The sequence below is a fragment of the Acomys russatus genome, chromosome 10, assembly GCF_903995435.1.
Source record: "Acomys russatus chromosome 10, mAcoRus1.1, whole genome shotgun sequence".
NCBI classification, from domain to species: domain Eukaryota; kingdom Metazoa; phylum Chordata; class Mammalia; order Rodentia; family Muridae; genus Acomys; species Acomys russatus.
In genome coordinates, this window is record NC_067146.1 from 59604026 (window position 1) to 59630012 (window position 25987).

A 25987-nucleotide genomic window follows, 5' to 3' on the forward strand; every position below is an offset into this window, starting at 1 on the left:
AGTATAGAATTCAAAAAATACAAAGCTCACCTTAAGTTTGCATGTGGTTTAACTCAAACTCTATTCTGTGAGACAAACATGCAGTACACACGAAATATTTTAACACTTCTCTGCTTACCTGTTTATCAAAGTTTGGGAATTCCTTTTGTAACTTCAACACAATACTTTCCTGCTTCTCCCAATTGGTGCTAGCTTCTGCAGACTCTTTTGATTCTTCTCCCTACGAGGCAGGAAGGAGGGGAAGAGGGAAAGAGGAAAGCAAGTAAGATCAAACCTTCTCTATTATTCCTCTGTCTGTATTATCTAGCAATTGAGCTGCTAGCTTTCTCTCTCTTCTCTTTTCTTCTCTTCCCCTCACTCCTTCTCATTCCCTTCTCTTCCCTTCCTCCCTCTCTCTCAGGGTTTTTTGAGACAAAGTTTCTCTGCATAGCCGTGGCTGTCGTAGAACTCACTTTATAGACCAGTCTGGCCTTGAACTCACGGTGATCTGCCTGCCTCTGCCTCGCAAGTGCTGGGATTAAAGGCATGCGCCACTGCCTTGCTTACATTTCTCTTTTACTAGCCAAAGAAGAAATAAGGAATTGTGATTGTTACTCTCTAGCACAGAAGGACAACATGACACACATGGAAATCAAGTTCTTTAGAAGTATGGGGCATAAAGCATGAGAATGTTTGTACCTCACCTGCACAAGGCACTGGGTTAAATCACCAACACTATAAAAACAAACCATGAGCACTGGCAACAAAAGGAAGAAAACTGAATGCATTTCCTAATGGAAAGTGATGCGATGGGCTAGAATACAGTGAGCTCCACAGGCTCCAAGTCTCTATTCAGAAGCACATAAGTAGTACAATTTTGACCAGAAAGAAAACATGATCTGGAGAAAACAGTTACAAACCTTCAGAAATGTAACTGGTACCTACAGCATCACTTAGCATTCATGACCCTGAGCTAATCATCTTACCTGAGAAACAGACAAAATTAATGGGATATTAAGGAACTGAAACATTGCGTTCCATGAGGACACTGAATCCTCCAGAACAGATACTTTAAAGATTACAAAAGGACCCGGGTGTGGTGGCACATATCTTTAATCCCAGCACTTGGGAGGCAGAGGTAGGCAGAATTCTGTGAGTTCAGGCCAGCCTGGTCTACAGAGTGAGTTGCAGGGCAGCCAAGGCTACACAAAGAAACCCAGCCTTGAAAAACAACAAATCACAGATGAGAAAAAACAGTCAAGTAGCAGGGCAAAATAAACAGTTATTTTCCACAATACATATTCCTAATCCTCAGTCATATCAAGAGGGCATGTATTTCTGTGGGTACGTGTGTGAGTGCAATGCTTTGTAAGCTGTGATTTTAGGTTTCTACTGTCTTTATTTGGTCAGTTGGCTGAGTTTAGCTTCCTAGGGTTGTCCAGGCCCATGCTCTAACAATTCACACAACAGTTCTTCAATCAATATTTATAGTACTGTGGAAAGTTGCTTATGACCACATGGTTTATAGAACATTTGCTTGAATACTAGAACCATATAGTACCATAACAGAAATAAACTACTATAGTATAGACCAAACCACTTAGCTAAAAAAGAGAAAACTGACACAGCTGGACTTTCAGCCACACATTCTGCATAGCCTTTTTTTTTTTTTTTTTTTAACTTTATTTTTATTTGATGAGAATGGTGGTTTTACACCTGCATGTATGCACTACATGCATACAGTTTCAATGCCTACTGAGTCAGAAGAGAGCATTGCATCCCCTGGGACTGGAGTTAAAGAGTCAGAATTCTGGGCTGGAGAGATGGCTCAGAGATTAAGGGCATTGACTGCTCTTCCAAAGGTCCTGAGTTCAATTCCCAGCAACCACATGATGGTTCACAACCATCTATAATGAGATCTGGTGCCCCCTTCTGGCCTGCAGGTACACATGCAAGCTAGACACAGCATACATAATAAATAAATAAATAGATAAATAAATAAATAAATCTTAAAAGGGGGGGGGGGGAGGTCACATCCATGACAGGAATTGAACCCAGGTCCTCTAGAAGAGCAACCCAGTGCTCTTAAATTCTGAGTCATGTCACTAGCCCCACACTCAACATCCTCTAAGTTTGATATAGCAATTCAAATGTAACTTACACGATCCACTCGTGGCTTTTTTAAAGACTGATCATCATTAAATTCATCCTCCTCATATGCCTCAGAAGAAGAAGATAATTTTCTTTTCCTGGGTCCACCACCTTTTAAAAGAGACAAGCTCACACTCAGATTTTCTACAGAAGTAACAAGAATCAATTCACACTATACTTACTGTCCTTACTGTATGGATATGGCGGCCCAGACAGGGGCTATCATTCTTTCTTCTACAGCTACATGAGTAGATTAAAGGAAAAGACTTTGCAATCTTTCCAAAGGTAAGCCATTCGTACACTGCATTTAAAAAATATTACATAACTGATGCTAAAAATATTATCTCTTCTGTCTGACATGTAATTCTTGACAATACTACTGAGACTACGGGTTCTCACCAATGACTGACTGTTCAGAAGTATAGTCATCAAGCATAAGCTATCAGAACAGCATCACTGATACCATTAAAAAAGCACCTGCTGTAGCCGGGCGGTGGTGGCACACACCTTTAAACCCAGCACTTGGAAGGCAGAGACAGGCGGATCACTGTGAGTTCGAGGCCAGCCTGGTCTACAAACTGAGTCCAGGACAGTCAAGGCTACACAGAGAGACCCTATCTCGGGGAGAAAAAAAAAAAAAAAGCGCCTGCTGTATATTAGGATTTATTCAAGGCCTTTTATAAACTACTTCTTCACTTACTCTCCACAACAATCCTACAAATGGGCAATATCTTTATCAGAAGGTATCAAGATACAGAGTAAGCTGTTCCGTGTTTTTAAAGTGCACTTACTCAATGTGAACACATGCATGGCAGCTTTGGAGTTCTAAGTTTAAAGCTTCACAAAGCGATGGTTCCTAGAGAAAACTGAACCCTGGTTTTCTATAGACTAACAATCATGTTAGTATGAGCCCGTGTGTGCCCTCCCGGTTTTCTATAGACTAACAATCATGTTAGTATGAGCACGTGTGTGCCCTCCCGGTTTTCTATAGACTAACAATCATGTTAGTATGAGCACGTGTGTGCCCTCCCGGTTTTCTATAGACTAACAATCATGTTAGTATGAGCACGTGTGTGCCCTCCCGGTTTTCTATAGACTAACAATCATGTTAGTATGAGCAGGTGTGTGCCCTCCCGGTTTTCTATAGACTAACAATCATGTTAGTATGAGCACGTGTGTGCCCTCCTGGTTTTCTATAGACTAACAATCATGTTAGTATGAGCACGTGTGTGCCCTCCTGGTTTTCTACAGACTAACAATCATGTTAGTATGAGCACGTGTGTGCCCTCCTGGTTTTCTACAGACTAACAATCATGTTAGTATGAGCACGTGTGTGCCCTCCTGGTTTTCTACAGACTAACAATCATGTTAGTATGAGCACGTGTGTGCCCTCCTGGTTTTCTACACACTAACAATCATGTTAGTATGAGCACGTGTGTGCCCTCCTGGTTTTCTACAGACTAACAATCATGTTAGTATGAGCACGTGTGTGCCCTCCTGGTTTTCTACAGACTAACAATCATGTTAGTATGAGCACGTGTGTGCCCTCCTGGTTTTCTACAGACTAACAATCATGTTAGTATGAGCACGTGTGTGCCCTCCTGGTTTTCTACAGACTAACAATCATGTTAGTATGAGCACGTGTGTGCCCTCCTGGTTTTCTACAGACTAACAATCATGTTAGTATGAGCACGTGTGTGCCCTCCTGGTTTTCTACAGACTAACAATCATGTTAGTATGAGCACGTGTGTGCCCTCCTGGTTTTCTACAGACTAACAATCATGTTAGTATGAGCACGTGTGTGCCCTCCTGGTTTTCTACAGACTAACAATCATGTTAGTATGAGCACGTGTGTGCCCTCCTGGTTTTCTACAGACTAACAATCATGTTAGTATGAGCACGTGTGTGCCCTCCTGGTTTTCTACAGACTAACATCATGTTAGTATGAGCACGTGTGTGCCCTCCTGGTTTTCTACAGACTAACAATCATGTTAGTATGAGCACGTGTGTGCCCTCCTGGTTTTCTACAGACTAACAATCATGTTAGTATGAGCACGTGTGTGCCCTCCTGGTTTTCTACAGACTAACAATCATGTTAGTATGAGCACGTGTGTGCCCTCCTGGTTTTCTACAGACTAACAATCATGTTAGTATGAGCACGTGTGTGCCCTCCTGGTTTTCTACAGACTAACAATCATGTTAGTATGAGCACGTGTGTGCCCTCCTGGTTTTCTACAGACTAACAATCATGTTAGTATGAGCACGTGTGTGCCCTCCTGGTTTTCTACAGACTAACAATCATGTTAGTATGAGCACGTGTGTGCCCTCCTGGTTTTCTACAGACTAACAATCATGTTAGTATGAGCACGTGTGTGCCCTCCTGGTGCCCTCCTGGTTTTCTACAGACTAACAATCATGTTAGTATGAGCACGTGTGTGCCCTCCTGGTTTTCTATAGACTAACAATCATGTTAGTATGAGCACGTGTGTGCCCTCCTGGTTTTCTATAGACTAACAATCATGTTAGTATGAGCACGTGTGTGCCCTCCTGGTTTTCTATAGACTAACAATCATGTTAGTATGAGCACGTGTGTGCCCTCCTGGTTTTCTATAGACTAACAATCATGTTAGTATGAGCACGTGTGTGCCCTCCTGGTTCATTTCGTAACACATCCCCTACTATATACCCAACTAGTCTTCAGCATCTACTTTCCCCCTCTTTTTTGGTTTTGAGACAGAGTTTTTGTTCTGGAATTCTTTTTGCAGACCAGGCTGGCCTTGAACTCAGAGACCCGCCTGCCCCTGCCTCCTGAGTGCTAGGAAAGGTGTGAGCCACAATGCCCGGCAAGGGCATCTAATTTTGAAAGGGGGAAAAAGACCTACATCCTCACACATTTGGTTGATCGATTTTTTGGGGGGCTGGGGGCGGGGGTTCAAGACAGGATTTCTCTGTGCAACAGCCCTGGCTGTCCTGGACTCACTTTGTAGACCAGGCTGGCTTCAAACTTAGAGATCTGCCTGCCTCTGCCTCCGGAATGCCGGGACTACAGGTGGGTTGAGTCACCACGCTCAGCTCTTGGTTGGTAGAGTTAAGTGAGCACTGATGGTAATATTTTACTCATAAAAAAGTTCCAATCTAGGCAGTTTCTGTTATGTAACATGCAGAAGGCTAATTTTTTTTCTATTTTTTTTATTTATTAATTTATTCTTGTTACATCTCAATGTTTATCCCATCCCTTGTATCCTCCCATTATTCCCCTCCCCTATGACTGTTCCTGAGGGGGATTACCTCCCCCTGTATATGCTCATAGGGTATCAAGTCTCTTATTGGCAACCTGCTGTCCAGAAGGCTAATTTTTAACTAAAGAGAAGACATAACTTGTTGGGGGTTGGTACATTCAAATGCTAAATTCCTGGCCCCTAAGATCTGATTGCAGCCCAAACAGCACATTTTTTTGCTGTTTCTCAAATAAGGTTTCCCTGTGTCGCCTTGGCTGTCCTGGACTCACTTTATAGACCAGGCAGACTCGAACTCACCTAGAGTACTGGCATCAAAGGTGTGTGCCACCATGCCCTACAGACATTCTCGTGGACATCAAGTGATTTTGTGTGAACTTTGCTCGCCAATATTCTGTAACTGTAAATAAAGTTGCTAACAGCCTATGGCTGGCCAGAAGAGAAGCATGCGGAGCTTAGGTTCCTGGGCTTGAGGTCACGGGACCACCAGGGGCATGGTTGGGGGAAGGGGTGGTACAAAAGGAAGAAAGAAGACAGAGGAAGGAGCTTACTATTGGATGGGATGGACTGGGAGCATGTGGCCAAGAAAAAGTTTGCCCTGAGGACAGACTGATGGAGCAGAAGCCACCTCAGAGTCATCAGACTGGCAAGTGATGGGCTTTTAAAAATAGTAGGAATAGAGCTGGGCGTAGTGGCGCATGTCTTTAATCCCAGCACTCGGGAGGCAGTGGCAGGCAGATTGCTGTAAGTTTGAGGCCAGGCTGGTATACAAAGCAAGTCCAGGACAGCCAAGGCTACACAGAGAAATCCTGTCTTGAATAACCCCCCCCCCAAATAAATAAATAAATAAATAAATCGTAAATGTCCAAAATAATGTTCTATCTTAAAGACATATGGTACAGGGAAGAACAGCTTATTTTCAGCACAGATAAAGCTGTCTGCTTTACTACAAACAAAAATGTCTGATATCACTGCCTTGTTCATGCCAAGATTTAGAAGACAAAGTTACTTAAATTACAAGAAAGTCCCAATTTCTTGTTTCCCTATAATTTGCCATTTAACATGTGACATATGAAAACCAGGCAAAGTTAAAGGAACCAACCCTGATTAGAGTTCAATGTGACTGTAGCCTTCACCAAGGCCAGGAGTGGGCACATCAGTTTTCTTTATAAATCTTCAGTACCTTAACTAGCAGATGCTACTAGTTTAATAATAATAATAATAATAATAATAATAATAATAATAATAATAATAATAATAATAATAATAATAATAATTAATTATTATTATTATTAATAATAAAATACTTGTTAAACTAAGAGATGTTGTCTAAAACAAAAAGAAAAAGACTAGTATTTACAACTCAAAAGTTACTTTGAGTTTTCTTTTTTTTTTTTTTGGTTTTTTTCGAGACAGGGTTTCTCTGTGTAGCCTTGGCCTTCCTGGACTCACTCTGTAGACCAGGCTGGCCTCGAACTCACAGCAATCCGCCTGCCTCTGCCTCCCGAGTGCTGGGATTAAAGGCGTGCGCTACCACGCCCGGCCTACAACCCATTTTCAATGGAAGAATAAAAGAACAATATGAAAGTAAAAATATATATATATAAAATTTCCAAGGCCATCATGCCACCCTTGCATTAAACAAAAAGACAGTCGATCTGCTCCTGTAGCATTTCTCTGCCTAGATGGTCTAAGAGCTACAGCATGTACCAGTCATCACAGTGAAACAGCATCAGCTTCATCAACTCTTCACGACCCATGAGTCTGACACTATTATTTAGACCACGCACTACAAAGGAGACCAAGATCCAAAAGAGCTGGGCAGGACTGTCCAGGCCACTGAAGTGGATACAAAACTATCCTCAGCACTCTGTGCACATGGAACACAGACAATACTGATCCCTTCTCAAAACTAGAGGAAGTTAAAGGCATACAAGCATTTAATGAAGAGGAAATGATACCATACTAAGAATCCATTACAATGGGGCTGGAGAGATGGCTCAGAGATTAAAAGCACTGGCTGCTCTTCCAAAGGTCCTGAGTTCAATTCCCAGAAACCACATGGTGGCTCACAACCATCTATAATGAGATCTGATGCACTCTTCTGGCAAGCAGGCAGAATACTGTACACGTAAAAAAATAAATAAATCTTTAAAAAAAAAAAAAAAGAATCCACTACAGACAATCCAGTGAGGAGGAAAATGAGGCACACTCCTAGAAGAACATACTATAACCCAGGCATGGTGGTGCACACCTTTAATCCCAGAACTTGGGCGGCAGAGGCAGGCAGATCCCCATAAACTCAAGGACAGCCTGGCCTACAAAACCAGTCTAGGACAGTCAGGACTGCTATACAGGCTCAGGTTTCTAGGCCCATAAACAAAATGACTATGCAATCAGAAAAGAGAATTTAGTAAACATGACTTCCAAAAGTTTGAATTATGAACTCTGATGTAAAGAGGGGCGGGGGGAGGAGTCAACAAACAGCTGTGTGACTTTACTTCACCTTTCTAAGCTGATTTCTTCACCCAGAAACTGAAGCTACTGATACTTCACAAAGCTGGGAGTAACTGGTAGACAAACATTAACAGATGGTATTTGTGATAAGTACTTAAGGCTAAAGAAAACATACCTGCATCACCAAACATCAGCAAGGCAGCAGCAATGGCTCCATCCATGGTGCTTGTTGATTCAATCAACTAACAAGGAAAAAAGATTGATGTCTGAAAATAAACACCTGAAGAACTATTTCACAAAGACCTCATTAAGTAAGAACAAACAGCCAGGCGTGGTGGCGCACGCCTTTAATCCCAGCACTCAGGAAGCAGAGGAGGCGATCGCTGTGAGTTCGAGGCCAGCCTAGTCTACAAAGTGAGTCCAGGATGGCCAAGGCTACACAGAGAAACCCTGTCTCGAAAAACAAAACAAAACAAAACAAAAACATAGGAAGCATCATCTAGGTGAGGCAATGTGTGATCAGTGTTTAAGCCCTTAGGTAAATTTTGGGAGCTTACACATGTTACTGAAAATTCAAACATAAGATATCTTTAAAAAAAAAAAAAAAAAAAAAAAAACAAGAGCAAGCTGGGCATGGTGGCACACACCTTTAATCCCAGCACAAGGGAGGGTCAGAGGCAGACAGATCGATGTGAGTTCAAAGGCTGCCTGGTCTACAAAATGAGTCCAGGACAGCCAAGGCTATCCCGTGAAATCCTGTTTCAAAATACAAAAACAACATGGGGGCTGGAGAAATGGTTCAGCGGTTAAGAGCACTGGATGGTCCTCCAGAGGTCCTGAGTTCAATTCCCAGGACACACATAGCCGCTCACAACTGTCTATAGCTGCAGTTCCAGGGGACGCAAAACACTCACACAGACATACATGTAGGCAAAACACCAATGAAAATAAAATAAATAAATTATTAAAAGATTAAAAAACAAACAAACAAAAAGAAAAGAAAAAAAATAAGAGCAAGAAGCCCTGTCCTCCCAAGATGGTTTCTGTGTTTAACAGTCCTGGCTGTCCTAGAACTCACTTTGTAGATCCTCAAATTCAGAGGTCCATCTGCTTCCTCCTCCCAAGTGCTGAGGGTAAAGGTATGTGCCACTCACTACCTTCCAGCTCACAAATCCACTTGATTTTTCATTAGTTTAACCCGACAGGTACAGCATCAGACAAGCTCTGTATCCAACAACCTTTGTATAAAAGTTGCTTTAGAATTTGGCTTGAACATGCGACTGTTTCCACAGTCTGAGTTATGTTTCCTCAGAATACTCTGGTTTTGCTCAGTTTACCTCCAGGAGCCACTGTGCTGTTTTCTCTTTGCTTTATACACATAAGCTCATCCCTAGCCTGAGTAGAATTCAGTTTCAACACCAGCATAGATGCCTTCAATTTTAAGAGCACTATATTCCCTTTGGTTCTCAGGAACTCACTTCTAGCCAGCAAAAATGGCCTTGCAGCATTGCCTTCCAGACACATCTGCCTTTTAGAGGTCCTGCTCCCAGCAGGCCTCCACAGGGGGCAAGATATCTTTTTTGAAATAGCTATGTAATACAACTACAACATGGAATTCAGGAGAGATTTTTTTTTATCATTACAGCTGCAAATAACTGCCATAAAAGCTATAATAACCGGAATAATCTAAATAGGTAAGTGGGCACACAGTTTGCCAAACAAACTGTCTGACCTAAGTTGAGAGCAGCTGTTGCTTTTGCAGGACTCAGGCTTAATCACCAGCACTCACATGACAGTTTACAATTGACCATGAATCCAGTTCAAGGGGACCTGGCACCCTCTTCTGGTCTCTACCAGCACCAGGCATGTAAGCAATGCACATGCACACATGGAAGCAAAACATGCATACACATAAACTGAAAGAAAAAAGTCTTGAAAAAATAAGTAAAATGAAGAACAATTTTTAAAAAGGTAAAACCTTTAGGAGATCACTGTCACTTCTTTGTGGGAAAAGCTCCTTCAATGTCTGAAGCTTAGCATCTTTAAGATCTTCCAATTCTGAAAGGTCATCCAGTTCTGAAATATCATTTCTTTGTGTAACAGAAGGAATGTCACGGGACTCTTCATCTTCAGATGGCTCTGAACTACAAAAATTATCACATGAGAAACCACAATTTTAATGCAACCTACTAATGCTTTGTCATGATACAGAGAACATTAATAGGAATATTAAATGTAATCAATACTTCTCAAAGGAAAAGAACTTTTACTATTTCAACATTATACAAGAATACATTGAAAAAACTTCTCAGATTATTTTGACCGTAAAGTAAAAGAGAGAATTTGTCTTACATTGATATATCTACACACATTTTTCAATTTCCCACTTTATCTTTCGTAAGCTTTTGTCCATGTTCAGCATGTTAGATGATGCTGATCATCTGCCCCTTAGGCAGTATGAGACCTACACACTGACACAAAGAGACAAAATATTCCTTTGAATAGCTAGGTGATTAGGACCTCAGAGATAAAGATCACAGAGAGCCTACTTGACTATCAGAGAAAAAAAAATTTCACCAAACAAAGTGTGTATTCAACAAGAGGGTTTATACTATAATAACCAATTTTACTCTTGTTCTACTCTGCTATGTTTGACATCTAGAGCAAATTTAACTCACTTATTCCCCAAGCAAACTCATTGTCAGCTTTTGGTTTTCTAAGAGGCGAACACAACCAGGCGTGGTGGCGCATGCCTGTAATCGCAGCACTCGGGAGGCAGAGGCAAGTGGAGCACTGTGGAGGCCTGCCAGGTCCACAAAGAAAGGCCAGGACAGGCAATTCTACAGAGAAACTCTGTCTTGGGGGGTGGGGGTGGGGGGAAGAACACACACACACACACACACACACACACACACACACACACACGCATGCATGTAACCTAAAACTAGAACACACACTTTCTCTTTCACCTTTACTTTTTTGTTTGCTTTTTTATTTTTTGTTGTTGTTGTTGTTTGTTTGTTTGTTTGTTTTTGGGTTTCAAGACAGGGTTTCTTTATGTGGCCTTGGCTGTCCTGGACTCACTTTGTAGACCAGGCTAGCCTCAAACTCACAGAGATCCACCTGCCTCTGCCTCCCAGGGGATTGAAGTCATGTGCCACCACCACTCGGCTCACTTATACTTTGTATTTTTTATCTCTTTTTCTTCAGAGATAGGGTAAGTTAATTGTCAACTTGACAAAAATCTAGAGTCACCTGAGAGGTGGGCCTCTGGAGATATCTATGAAGAATTAACTTGGTCATGTTAACTGATGCAGGAAGATCCTCATTAATTATGGGTAGGGTCATTTCCTGTTCAAGGGATCCTTGACTGTGTAGGTGAGAAAACAAGCTGAGCATAAGTAAACACACACTGCTTATCAGAGCATTCTATCACAGCAACAGGGAACGAAACTAAGACACAGGCTCTCATCTCACCTAGGCTGGCCTTGAGCCTGCTATGTAACTAACGATGGCAAGAATTACAGAATAAAAATGGACATGAGTGCTACCCTATCTTGAATCTCTCCACAGTCTGTTTAATCACTGCAAAGGTAAAAATGGTAATTCATCAAGGAAACCCAGCTCAGGCCAGAAAAAATAAAGAGGAAAAACTGGGACAAGTGGATACCATGTACTTCCTATAACAGGGCATGATTGAGGGCACAATATCATTTCTTTAGTATCCCTTCCCCTAACTACATTTAATCATAAAGAAAAAGCAGAACATTGAAATTTAGATATATCCTAAGAAAAGCTGACCTTTTACCTTTACATATATATAGTCATAATGAAAATCCTGCTGAGATACACTTCATAGTGAATGAAACTAAAGAGACATGACAGAGATGAGCATGCAAGCACAGCACAACTGCTAGTTATCTGAGGCCAGCCTGGACTACAGAGTGAGAAAATGATAGCTGTCTCAGAATATTAACAATGAAGCAATCCACTCTATGCTTCTGGGAAAAAATTACTATAAACTCTCATTCAATTCATGGCCCAAGGGCTGACTGCTAGCGCTCCAATTGCTAACTGCTTACAGACCCATACAACATAAGCAATTTAACACCTGATGAGAACAACCAGACTTATTAAGGACATTGCTTACTTAGTTCAGCTAATTGCTTTCCATGCCAAGGTGTACACCTTTAACCTCAGCACTCAGGAGGCAGAGGCAGGCAGATCTCTGTGAGTTAGAGGGCCAGCCTGGTCTACAGAATACGTTCCAGGACAGCCAGGGCTACAGAGCAAAACTCCATCTCAGAAAAAAAAACAAAGCAAAAATTCCTGAACTCAGTAACAAATTATAAAGCAATTATAGAAATAAAGACAAGAATAAATATCTGTAATTGCTTTATAAGTAGTTATTAATGAACTCAATAACTGCTTATAAAGCAATTATAGATATTTATTCTTGTTTTTATTTTTTGGGATAGGTTTCTCTGTGTAATAGAGTCCTGGTTATCCTGGACACTCCTGGCTATAATTATAGATGACTAAAGGTACTAGTTAAAATCATTTCCTTATCTATAGAGGGTTAGTATCAGATTTTTCCCACTAAGCCTTTTGTTAAAAATCATTTTCAGGCCAGGCGTGGTGGCGCACGCCTTTAATCCCAGCACTCGGGAGGCAGAGGCAGGTGGATCGCTATGAGTTCGAGGCCAGCCTGGTCTACAAAGTGAGTCCAGGATGGCCAAGGCTACATAGAGAAACCCTGTCTCGAAAAACCAAAAAAAAAAAAAAAAAAAATCATTTTCAGGCCAGGTGTGGTAGCGCACACCTTTAATCCCAGCACTCGGGAGGCAGAGGCAGGTGGATCGCTGTGAGTTTGAGGCCACCCTGGTCTATAAAGTGAGACCAAGACAGCCAAGGCAAACACTGAGAGTCCCTGTCTCAAAAAAAAAACAACCAAAAAAAAAAGAATTAAAAAAATCATTTTCAGCTAGGCGTGGAGGCGCATGCATTTAATTTCAGCACTTGGGAGGCAGAGGCAGGCAGATCTGTAAGTTCGAGGCTAGCATGGTCTACAAAGAGTCCAGGACAATCAGGACTATTATACAGAGTAATCCTGTCTTGAGAAACAAAAAAAAGAAAAAAAGAAAAAATCATTTTCTAAGGCCAGGCATAGTGGTGCATGCCTTTAATTCCAGTACTCAGGAAGTAGAGGCAGGCAGATCGCTGTAAATTCTAGGCCAGCCTGGTCTACAAAGTGAGTCCAAGACAGCCAAGGCTACACAGAGAAACCCCTGTCTCAAAACAAACAAACAAACAAACAAACAAACTTAACTAATCGTTTTCTAGAAGACAAAAGACAGTAAACTACTATATGATATGCGAGCATAATGACTGCTAGGTGGCTTACACTATGATCACTGTGTCTTTGTTGAATTTTTTCTCTTGAACCGTACTGGAACAATTTGGGGAACCATCTTCACTATCAGAAGACAAGTCAATATACTGTATTCCACTTTGATTTTGGACATATGATAAACTTGCTTTTCTTTCATTTTCTGGAGTGTCTGGAACACTAGAATCTTCTGAAAAAGAAAAAGAGAGACATTCTGAGCAAGACCAAACTTTTATTAACTTCATTCATGTGATATTATTAAAGGAAAAAAAAAAAAAAAAAAATCGAGGCCAGCCTGGTGGTCTACAAAGTGACTCCAGGACAGCCAAGGCTACAAAGAGAAAGCCTATCTCAAAAACAAATAAATAAATAATGAAAATTTTAAAATCACCAATTCCATGCATTGTTACTGTTTTAAAACTAAAATTTCCTTCCATTAAGACAGGATAGGAGACGGGCGTGGTGGTGCACGCCTTTAATCCCAGCAATCGGGAGGTAGAGGCAGGCAGATCGCTGTGAGTTCGAGGCCAGCCTGGTCTACAAAGTGAGTCCAGGACAGCCAAGGCTACATAGAGAAACCTTGAAACTCGAAAAACCAAAAAAAAAAGACAGGATAGGAAAAACTATGAGGACATAAAAAGAAAACTAGTCCCTCACTCCAAAGTCTGGCTAAAGCCTTGCCCCAGTTGAGAATCAAGAATTACAATATAATCAACATTTGCTTAAGGTTTTCTGCCTTCCCAACTGTAAATCTGAAGTTTTCCACACTCTCACCAGAGATTTACAGTAAGTTATAACTCCCTTGTGCAAGCTTAGTGGCTTAGTTTTAACTTATCTGACTATAAATCCACTGATAGAGTCATCTAATAATCTCAGTTATCAAAAGAGGACTAAGTAGAGAGAGGACACCCTATCCACGGTCACGTTCTGGGTGTGACTTAGAGGACACCCTAACCACAGTCACATTCTGGGTGTGACTTAGTTTCTACCCAAGCACCTCTCTTTCTCTTAGCCCTCATGCTTAGAAGTATCTTTTAATGCCAGGTGTGGTGCTACACGCCTTTAATCTCAGCACTTGGAAGCCAGAGGCAGGAGGATCTCTCTGTATTCGAGGTTAGCCTGGTCTACAAAGAGAGTCCAGGGCAGCCAAGAGAAACCCTGACTCAGAAAAAAAAAAATAAAGAAACACAAAAAAGAATTATCTTTTAATACCACTCAATCTGATTTCCCCAGGCTTATCCAGTATTATTCTCTGCAGGAAGACAAGAGGTACAAAAACATTAAAGGAATTCCTCAGGCTGATAAGAGGGACAGCCTGGAGCTCTGTCTGCCCCCACCACTCTGACACCACTTTGAGAAAAGCCCCCCCCCCCATATTCAAAACCCAGTTTCCCTGGATCCGCATACTTCAGCTATCCAAGTGCTGGGATTACAAGGCACAAGCCAATATATCCAACTTTCGTACAACTTTAAATATCAAATAAAACGAAAAACTTAAAAAATAATTGCGCTGGGCGTGGTGGCGCACACCTTTAATTCCAGCACTCGGGAGGGAGAGGCAGGCGGATCCCTGTTGAGTTCGAGGCCAGCCTGGTCTACAAAGTGAGTCCAGGAAGGCCAAGGCTACACAGAGAAACCCTGTCTCGAAAAACAAAAAAAAAAAAAACAAAAAAACAAAAAAAAATAATAATTGCTAACCCTCGATACTAATAGATTCAGGAAGAGAGGTAACCACCAGATGGCCCTACTATGCTCCAAAGAAGAGCTCTAATCCAATGATCACACAGACAGCCTGGCTAAACTAAATGTGTCACAGAACACAACCAACAGCCATGAATCTGTGAAAAGGTTGGTAGGCATGAGTGGGTGAGAATTAATAAGGCTGAGAAATAGATGGGAAAGCCAGAATATACCATATACATGTATAAAAGTGTCAAAATCGGACTGGAGAGATGGCTCAGTGGTTAAGAGCACTGCCTGCTCTTTCAATTCCCAGCAACCATATGGTGGCTCACAACCATCTATACCTGGTGCCCTCTTCTGGTGTGCAGGCCTACATGTAAGCAGAACCCTGTATATGTAATAGATAAATTTTTTTAAGTGTCAAAATCAACTTTTTAAAAGCTAAATAACAATTATAACTGGATTAATGACTTTAAGTCTTCAACCATAACCTTGTAGGACACACAGTTTATCACTATCTTGTAGATAAAACTATGGTGAAGAGCCGGGCGTGGAGGCACACACCTTTAATCCCAGCACTCGGGAGGCAGAGGCAGGTGGATCGCTGTGAGTTTGAGGCCAGCCTGGTCTACAAAGTGAGTCCAGGAAGGCCAAGGCTACACAGAGAAACCTTGTCTCAAACCCCCCGCCCAAAAAAAGCGGCTCTGCTACATGATAAGAAAGGAGTAGCTCTGACCCCCATTCTGAAGTCTGAATTAGCATGTTCTGAAACTTCAGAACCACAATACCCATCGTTATGGTCACTCGTTTACTTCCCCATACAGTTCTAGGAATGGAACACAGTGACTCACACAAGAAAACTCACTCAGAGCCCTATTTTAGCCCCAGCAAGACAAGGCATGTGAAAAGTATTTGTTTTTAGCTTTTTGGGCTTTTTTGTTTTGTTTTGTTCCTTGAGACAGGGTTTGTCTGTGCAGCTTTGGCATGCCGGGACTCACTTTGTAGACCAGGCTAGCCTCAAACTCACAGCCATCCGCCTGCCTCTGTCTCCCAAGTGCTGGGATTAAAGGCATGTGCCACCACTGCCCGGCATGACAATTTATTTATAAGACAACTCCCTCAAATATCGATTAAACCACATATTTTTCCTTCTAGAAGAACAAACAGGGCTAGTGGAATGGTTCACCACGTGGGCAATATTTGCTGCCCCTGCCTGGTGACCTGAGATAGAAGACACATCGAAGTGTAAAAAGAAATAAGTCCACAATTCCATGTGCACAGTGGCACATATGCACCCTTTCCCCACCATACAAATTTAAATAAATAAACAAATAAAATAATACATATAGGGGCAGAAGTTAGGCATGCACCAGTGTAGTGACACATGTTTGTAATTCCTGAACTTAGACGGTGAATGCAGAAGGAGCAGGAACACAAGGCCAGTCTTATTTTTGAGTGTTTGAAGGTAGCCTGGGTAGCATAAAACCATGCATCAAAAAGCCAAAACCAAACAAATAAAAGATCTAGTGTTAAAGTAGCTTTTATTCTTCAGATGTAATTGTCTTAGAGGCTTGCTATCCTAGGCACAGTCCTGGAAGCTTCTAGCCTCTGTACAATCTTATCTAGGCCTAGAATATTTTCATCCTCTGAGATTTACTTCTGAACAAGCTCACCCTTTCTAGCTCTTTCTGAACTCTGGGGAGCTGGTTCAACTAGCTGTTCTGGCTCAAACGCCTTTCCAAGCTGACTGATTCAATCTGGCTTCTCTCAATTTCTCACTGAATAGTACTGTTTGGCCTCAAACTAGGAATGTGTTCTAACCTTCTGGCTCTTTCTCATTCTCTGGATTCTTGTCTTTACCTGTGCCTGGATTGTTCTCTCTTCAATCTGTCTCTGTAAAGCTCTCCTAGTAAAAAGTCTCTGAGCTGGGCATGGTGGCACATGCCTTTAATGCCAGCACTCGGGAGGCAGATGCGGGCAGGTCACCATGAGTTTGAGGCTAGCCTGGTCTACAAGGGGAGTCCAGGACAGCCAAGGCTACACAGAGAAACCCTGTCTCAAAAAACCAATTTAAGAGCCGGGCGTGGTGGCGCACGCCTTTAATCCCAGCACTCGGGAGGCAGAGGCAGGCGGATCGCTGTGAGTTCGAAGCCAGCCTGGTCTACAAAGTGAGTCTAGGACAGCCAAGGGTACACAGAGAAACCCTGTCTCGAAAAACCAAAAAAAAAAAAAAAAAAAAAAAAAGACCAAAAAAAAAAGACCAAAAAAAAAAAAAAAAAAAAAAAAAACAATTAAAAAAAAATCAAACAAACAAACAAAAAACTGTCTCTGAAGTTCACAAACTGAAATGCCATGAAGTCCACAAGCCTGTACTACCCCAACCCCACCCCAATGACTCAACCAAACTGTCAGAAGAGAAGTGACTAGAACTCAGAGATCTGCATGTCTATCTCCTATGTGCTGGGATTAAATGCATGTACCACCACAACTGGACCTAAGCTTTTGTTTACCTGAAACTTGCACTGTACCAGGCTGGCCTTGAACTCAAGAAATCTGCCTGCCTCTGTCCCCAGGGCTTAAAGGCATGTCTCTATTCCAGCCAGAGTAGCCAAATTGTTGGATTAAAATTCCTCTACAATCTAGAAAGATGGCTCAGCAGTTAAAACCAGTTGTTGTTGCATAAGTCTTTAGTTCCAAGCACCCACATCATACCAACTCCTGCTCCATACTATTCAATGCCCCTTTCTGGCACCAGCATGCAAATGATCATGTACATATACTTAGGTGCAAGCACAGGCGGGCAGACACACACAGACACACAGACAGGCTTAGTAATAACCTGAGCACTCACAACAAGAGGTTGAGGCAGGAGGATCTTGCATTTGAGGCCAAGTTGGTATTAGAATGAAGCCCTGTGTCAAAATATCAAAATAAACAAAAGAACAACTAGAATGTAAAGCCAATCAATCCACTATAAAACTGGACCATTTTAATTTGAAGGATATAATAGGAAAATCATCTTACTACTTTACAATACTTTCTAGTAGATATTGTGAGCTGTCTGCCTCTAGAAAGGAAAAAAAGCAATGAATACACTAAATACAGGACTGAAGAGCCATTTCTAATACCATATTCCAAGATAAAATGTGAATAAAGAATGACTTCAAGTGAGAGAAAAACAAAATGGGTAGAGTTGGTATACAGCCAAGTGGTAAAGTGCTTGTCTAGCATGTGTGGAGCCCTGACTTCCATCCCGTGTGGAAAAGGAAAGCTGCCAGCCTGTGAGAGGATATCATAGAATTTCAGATAATGAAAGTCCAAATGGGAAATCTCAGTTGATGCTAATAACAAAATGCACCAACAGTGCAGAATGTATAAGGCAATAAAGCGCAAGGCTCAGTAAAGCAAAGGACAAAGATATAGTTTTACAAATGTCTGTGACTGGACGCTCTGTAAAACATTTTTGGTTGTCACTCGAACACATATTGTTAGGTATTTATGCTGGAGGGAGCTAAGGGAAGACTATAAGGTCAAGATCTAGCTGGCTACCTACAAGCACTGTCTCAAAACAAAAAGGTTACATTTATTTGTCAGAACTCAAGGATTAATTTTTTGACAAAAATATTTGTGATCCATAGTTTGAACACTTATGATTAACAAATGGGGAACAGAGCTCCTTGCAGGTAGAAAAGCTACCTCAGGAGACAAAGGGCTACATGGTTGGGACTCCTGTCCCTGGAGAGCTCCTTTGTCTTGGACCTCTTAGCATGCAAATGAACAAAAGCATGGAATCCTCAGTCACAGGGGCAGCTGGCTCAGAATGGCCTGGACTCTCAGATCTTCCTGCCTCTAACCTGAGACATAACCCCAGGGTTTGTCTGTCTGGTTTTGTTTTTGTTTTTGTTTTGTTTTGTTTTTTTGGTTTTTCGAGACAGGGTTTCTCTGTGCAGCCTTGGCTGTCCTGGGCTCCCTTTGTAGACCAGGCTGGCCTCGAACTCACACCGATCTGCCTGCCTCTGCCTCCAGAGTGCTGGGATTAAAGGTGTGCACCACCACCACCCGGCTTGTCTGTCTGTTTTTTAATGGAGAAACCTGAACCTCTTCCATGATTTCTGTGTTTTTTCACATTAAGACCTAAGTTTGAGTCCCAGCACTCACCTGGTGCCTCAAAACTGTAACTCCAGTTCCAGGGAATATGATGCCCTCTTCTGGCCTATTAGGGCACAGCATGCACCTGGTGCAGACATACATGCTGGCAAAACACCCATACATAAAATAAAATCACCTTAAAAAAAAAAAAGAAATTCTGATACCTTCTAAAGTTTGGATAAACCATGTGGACACTGTGCTAATCAGAAGAACTAGTCAAAAAGACCAGCTTTGGCTGAGCGTGGAGGTGCACGTCTTTAATCTCAACAGAGGCAGAGGCAGGCAGATCACTCTGAGTTCAAGGCCAGCCTGGTTTACAGAGTCCAAGACAGCCAAGGCTCCATAGAGAAACCTTGTCTTGAAAAAACAAAACAAAACAAACAGAAAAAACCAGCTGTGTATGGCTCTACTTATAAGGTACACAGAGTAAGGAAATTCAGAGAGTGGAGTTTCCAGGGGCAGGGCACAGTTATCAGATTTAAGATGAAAAGACTTCTACAGATTGTCTGCAAAATGCTGGAAATGATCTAAATCAAATGTTTCAAACATTAAACTGTACTCTCTTCTTGTTGTTTTTTATGGCAAGGTTTCTCTGTGTAGCCCTCAATGTTCTGGAACTCAAGTCTGTAGACCAGACAGGCCTTGAACTCACATTGATCCACCTGCTTTTGATCTGGGTGCCATGACACACACCACCAGCTGGCTACCAAACTATGCTTTTTAAAATGGTAAAAATGTCTGGATGTGGTAGTACATACCTCTTGTCCTAGCACCTTGGTTGCAGAGGCAGGTTGGTCTCTTGAGTTCTAAACCAGTTCTAGCTCTATAGAGAGATCGCCAAGCTGGCCAGTGCTGCATGGTGAGACCCTTCTCATAAGCAACAAACAAAATGACTGAAGTGATCAGGGATTAGAGTATGCCACCCATTCAGAATCCAAAACTCTTTGATGTTGGGTTGGAGCTTTGTTGTTGTTGTTGTGTGTTTGTTTGTTTTTCGAGACAGGGTTTCTCTGTGTAGCCTTGGCTGTCCTAGACCCGCTTTGTAGACCAGGCTGGCCTCAAACTTACAGTGATCCACCTGCCTCTGCCTCCCGAGTGCTGGGATTATAGGCGTGCACCACCACGCCCAGCTTCTTTTTGGTTTTTTGTTGTGGTGGTGGTGGTTTTTTTTTTTTTTTTTTTTTTAATATTTTTATTTAATTTTAATTTATGTGCATTGGTGTGAGGGTGTCAGATCTTGGAGTTACAGACAGTTGAGAGCTGCCATGTGGTTGCTGGGAATTGAACCTGGGACCTTTGGATTAGCAGACAGTGCTCTTAACCACTGAGCCAACTCTCCAGCCCAGTTTTTTTTGTTTGTTTGTTTTTGTTTTTTTGAGACAGGGTCTCTGTTAGCCTTGGCTGTCCTGGCCTCCCTTTGTAGACAAGACTGGCCTCAAACTCAGTGATCCGCCTGCCTCTGCCTCCCAAGTGCTGGGATTAAAGGCGTGCGCCACCACACCCAGCTCTTAGTTTTATTTGGAACAGTTTCACTACAAAGGCCACACTGCCTCCAATATATGAAGCCTCTGCATCAAATTTCCCAGTGCTCGAATTACAGGCATACCTCACATCAGGCTAATGTATAAAAACATTTAACAGCCAAGATGATGGCAGTTAAAGGCTTGGCCTTTGGCACACAAAAGCATCTGGGATCAACTATGTGAGTTTCCAGACAAAAAGACCTCCAGGATGTGGGCCCTCCTCAAACACTAAATATCCTGGTGCCTTGAACTGGATTTCTAATCTTCAGCTTGAGGGTTAAATTTTTGCAATCTATAAACTACCCAATCTATGGTAGTTACCAGAGAATAGACAGTTTCTCTGTGTAGCCTTGGCTGTCCTTGACTCACTTTGTAGACCAGGTTGGCCTCGAACTCACAGAAATCCACCTGCCTCTGCCTCTCAGAGTCCTGAGATTAATGGCGTGTACTACCTCACCCAACTCTTTCTTTTTTCCATACATTGCTTTTGTGGTTGAATATCCTAGACTGGCCTCAAATTTGTTACATAACTAAGGATGACCCTCTCAACTGATCTCCCCATCAATGCCTCCCAAGTGCTAGAATTATAGGTGTGCACCCCTACACTCCGTACTACATTTCTTACTTTCTAACTAAACCTCTTTACCAGATAACAAAAAACATCACATTGTTTCAAGGCAACATGTATTTTCAAAACTTTCATCAATTTTTCATTCAACAATGATTTCATAGTGATTCCGTTGTTGACAGTCTACTCCAAAGATTACTTGAGACTTTTCATCATCTTTCTGAGAATAAATTTTAAGAGTGTGCTCTATTTCCTTACCTTCAACTCCTCCCTCTATCAACATATATACTCCTCAACCATGCTATGCTGATTGCTTTGAACCTGTGACTCAGATTTAATTTTACTTTGCTTAATATTTCCCCTAACATGATGATCATATTATACTTGTTCTGGGCTTGTTCTGCATAATAAGTAAGTAAATAAATAAATAAATAAATACCCACAAATTAATCATACGCTTTCAAGTCTAAAAGCTAAAGAATGCTTATAAGGCTATGTGGCTCAGTGCTTGCATAGCAAGCATAAGGCCAAGGGAAGGGACAGATGGAAAGAGGGAAGCAAGGGGAGAGGTGGATGAAAGAGGGAGGAGAGAAGGAAAGGGCAAGGGAACAGGTTCATATACACAAATAAGTAAACAAATACATAATCGTTTAAAAAAAAAACATAAGGAGTAACAAAAGGTTTGTATTCCCAGCATTTAGAAAGTTTAGGCAGGAGAAAGTCAAGGTCATTCTTATCTTTGATACTAAGGAAGAGGCAGCATGGTCTTCAATTCCAGGGCAGCCAGGGGTAAGTGGCTAGCTCAAACAAAAGGAAATAAACCTGGGTGTGTTGGCACAAGCCTTTAATCCCAGCACTTGGGGGTCAGGGGCAGGTGGATTGCTATGAGTTCAAGGCTGGCCTGGTCTACAAAGCGAGTCCAGGACAATCAATGCTACACAGAGAAACCCTGTCTCCAAAACCAAAACAAAACAAAACAAAAAGGGACTACAAGCAGGGCATACTGGCACACAACTTTAATCCCAGCACCTGGAGGCAGAGACAGGCGTATCTCTGCGTTGGAAGGCCAGCCTGGTCTACAAAGTGAGTCCAATACAGCCAAGGATACACAGAGAAACTCTGTCTTGACAAACCTAAAAGAAAGGAAAACACCAAAACAAAACAAAAAGATTGGGGCTACAGAGTTAGCTCATCAGTTAAGAGCACATTTTCCCATTGATGTCCATCACTGAAGGAGTTCAAGACTAGAACTAACATGGCAGAGACTTGGAGGCAGGAGCTGATGCAGAGGCCATGCAGAGGGTAGCAATCCTTACAGGACTGCTCTTCATGGCTTGCTCAACCTGCTTTCTTATATAACACTGGACCATCAGCCCAGGGTGGCACTACCTCTAAGGCTGGGCTTTCCCCCATCAATCACTAAGAAAATGCCCTACAGGCTTGCCAATAGCATGATCACATGCAAGCTTTTTTGTTTGGTTGGTTTGGTTTGGGTTTTTTGTTTTGTTTTTCCAAACAGGGTAACCCTGTGTAGCCCTGGAAGTCCTGAACTCACTTTGTAGACCAGGCTGGCCTCCTACTCTCAGAGATCCGCCTACCACTGCCTCCCAAGTGCTGGGATTAAAGGCACCCACCACCATAGCCCAGCTTTTGTTTTGTTTTTTCAAGACAAGAGTTTCTGTGTAATAACCTAGCTGTCCTGGATTCACTTTGTAGACCAAGCTGGCCTGGAACTCACAGAGATCCGCCTACCACTGCCTCCCAAGTGCCGGGATTAAAGGCGTTTTTCTTTAATTGAGCTTCTCCCTTCTCATAACTTCCACAAATTATCTACTACAATGGGTGAAAATACATGTTATCAATCTTCCTGGCTACATTGATTCAAAAACTTTTGAAACACTGTTTGCCATTAGAAACATATTATTGGTAGATGCCTAACATTACCATCACATTCATAAGAAACTGCCTAATGTGATTCCTGGCTCATTCTCAGGAATCAGAATGTTTGAATTTGTAATAGGTTCTATTAAGTCTCTTCAAGTTTTTTTCTTTTTCTGATACAGGGTTTCTCTGTGCAACCACTCTGGTTGTCCTGGACTCTCTTTGTTGACCAGGCTGGCCTTGAACTCACAAAGATCGCCTCCCAAGCGCTAGGATTAAAGGTGTGCGCCACAATGCCCAGCTAAGTCTCTTCAAACTTAACCTCCCTGGCTGGGTGTATTTAGCTGGGCAGTGGTGGTATACACCTTTAATCCCAGCACTTGGGAGACTTGGGAGGCAGAGGCAGGCAGATGGCTGTGAGACCAGGCCAGCCTGGTCTACAAAAGAGAGGTCCAGGACAGCCAGAGAAATCCTGTCTCAAAAAAACAAAAAAAAAAGCCGGGCGTGTTGGCGCACGCCTTTAATCCCAGTACTCGGGAGGCAGAGGCAGGCGGATCGCTGTGAGTTTGAGGCCAGCCTGGTCTACAAAGTTGAGTCTAGGGCAGTCAAGGCTACACAGAGAAACCCTGGCTCGAAAAGCCAGAACCAAAAAAAAAAAAAAAAAAACCAAAGTGTGACTATTTGCCTCACAAAATTATTAAGAGACAATGAACAGCACTTACCACCACACATAAATAAATAAATAAATAAATAAATAAATAAATAAATAAATAAGTGGCTAACATATTTTGAAGCCAGTGACATGGGTCAGCAAATAAAAGCATCTACCCCACTCACCTGGCACCCTGATAAACAAGATGCACAGAACCAACCTCCTAAGTTGTGCTATGACCTCCACGTGTAATGGAAGTTACATTCTCAGTCCAAAATCCTCATTTTGGCCTAACTCTCCTCAGCTCTGCTTGTTCATAACAATCTACTACAGTTGCCTTAAAATGTTTTATTCACTAAGTACTCAGGTGAATTCTAAAGATTTCCAAGCAACTAGATGAAAGCAGTACCTAATCTTTACTTGGACACATAAGTTAACTTTAAGCTTTCCATGCATCCAGCTCACAGAGGTGGTCAGCGGTAGGTGAAGCCTTGAGCCACCCCTGCAACCTCAGAACTGGAGGTGAGACAGGGGTACTGTTTGGGGCTACAAAGTGAGTAGCAAGCTGCACTGAGCACACAGCAAGAACAGCCTGCAAAAGCCAGGAAATGTCGCCAGGTGTGGTGACAGGCTGCTGTAATCCCAGCACTTGGGAGGCAGAGGCAGAAGGATCCAGTCCCCTTGCTGAGTACCACACCTGCTCAAGGCTTCAGTCAGATCTTCTCTCAGAAACAAAGAGACAGGAAAAAAAAAAAAATATTTTAAGGAATACTAGAATGAATGAAGACCTGAAGTACTTTAATAGCCTCAAGGTTTACTAGAGGACAAAACTGCCTACATGCCTCTCTGGGTAGCCATGCTGATCTAAGAATCCAGTCAACTCAGCTTTCAGTGTGCGTCATTGCGCTGTAGCCAGAGAGCCTCCAAGTGAAATAACAATGGAGGTGTGCTCGGTTGGCAGGTACTAGGTACTCAGCCCCTACGGCAGTCCCAATGCTGTACTCCAAAGGGCAAAATTGGAGGCACTGATTGAATCAAGCTGTGTAACATTATGGAAAAAAAAAATAGAGAGAGAGAGAGAGAGATACATAGATTCCCTCCTGCCTGCCACCTTTGGGTGCTTTATCAGTTTGCAACATTGTAACTCACCTGTTTTTTCAGTTACATCTGAGTCTGGGGTGTTTGCCCTGCTAACTTCCCCTTCAGCATTCTCCTCTTCAGCACTAAGAGAAATTGGTGACGATGGACCGGGCTGGGGGGGCTGAGGGGCTGCTTCGGGAGCTTCCTCGATCTTACTCCTTTTCTCAAAGCGAAAACGGTCCAAGTTGAAAAGATTCATATTGATAAGAAACCACCTCCCTGAAGGGGGGGGCTGACAGCTTTCAATGAACTAGCTGCAGGGAGGGAACAAAAAAAGGGGGGGCGGGAATGAGGTCGTGAAAACAAGGAAGAACACAAAGCCACCACACTTGGCTCCCGGAGAAAGGGGGTCGGCACACGTCTACCGGGGCTCGGTTCCGGCTGCGCTTTGTTAGGCCACACGGAGGTGGCCGACGGGCGGTCCCTGCCAAATGCCCATCGCGCCCTCGCGTCGTCGTCCCGGCCCGCGCGGCCCCACGAGCAGACCCTCACGGTCCCGGTCCTCACCCGGGCAGCAGGGGCGCGCGCCCGCCTTCCCGCCGCGCCGCCCGCACCGGGCGCCAGCCGCCTCCACATACACACGCACACACGCACACACACCACACACATACAAACCACACACACGGCCCGCCAGGCCCCGCGCCTCCAAGCCGCAGGGACACAAAGGGCCGAGCGGGGAGCGGCGCACCGCCCGGAAGTAGACGCGGCGAGGCCCCGGCTAGGAGGAAGCTGACAGGCCGGCGCACCGCCGAAGGGAGCCCGCCGTCCGCCCGGCCGCCCGCACTTACAGCCTCGCAGGCTCCGCGTTGTAACAAAGGTGGGAAAGAACAAAACAATCCCTAGCGGGAGAAGACGGTATCCTGGCCGGGGCCTTTCAAGACAGCGCCGAGCAAGCTGCGGAGCGCGTAGTGATGACGCAACACGCAACCCAGGCCTTCTCCTTCCTAGCGTCGCGTGGTCAGGAAAATGTCTGAGCGCGCTGTTGTCATGGTAACTCGTGTCTACCTCTGCTAGGTTCCAAAGGGTGGGATTGTTCCTTGGTTCCTTTCTCCACGCTAACTACGGAGCTAGTAGAACAATAGCAAGCACAACAATAACAAATGGCGTCGTAATATATAACTAAAACATGGTTTGCTAACCGTGTTCCACAAAGTCAGATATGCAATATAATTTTTTTTT

General features: G+C 42.9%; 1 protein-coding gene across 2 annotated transcripts in view; it reads right to left on the reverse strand.

Moving 5' to 3' along the window:
* Window positions 1–25759, reverse strand: part of Smarcad1 (SWI/SNF-related, matrix-associated actin-dependent regulator of chromatin, subfamily a, containing DEAD/H box 1) — a 65488-nt gene extending 39729 nt beyond the window's left edge. Inside the window, exons 1-7 of one of the 2 annotated variants that reach the window (XM_051152248.1) lie at window positions 25597–25759; window positions 24818–25062; window positions 13228–13402; window positions 9802–9967; window positions 7999–8065; window positions 2141–2241; window positions 119–220 (exon numbers count right to left, since the gene is read on the reverse strand). In XM_051152248.1, the coding sequence (XP_051008205.1) occupies window positions 119–220; window positions 2141–2241; window positions 7999–8065; window positions 9802–9967; window positions 13228–13402; window positions 24818–25007 (801 nt within the window). In that variant the 5' untranslated portion in view covers window positions 25008–25062; window positions 25597–25759. Of the gene's footprint in view, window positions 1–118; window positions 221–2140; window positions 2242–7998; window positions 8066–9801; window positions 9968–13227; window positions 13403–24817; window positions 25063–25315; window positions 25398–25596 lie in introns of those variants that run through there. The other variant, XM_051152249.1, reaches the window with a different exon arrangement.
* Window positions 25760–25987: the final 228 nt, after the last annotated feature.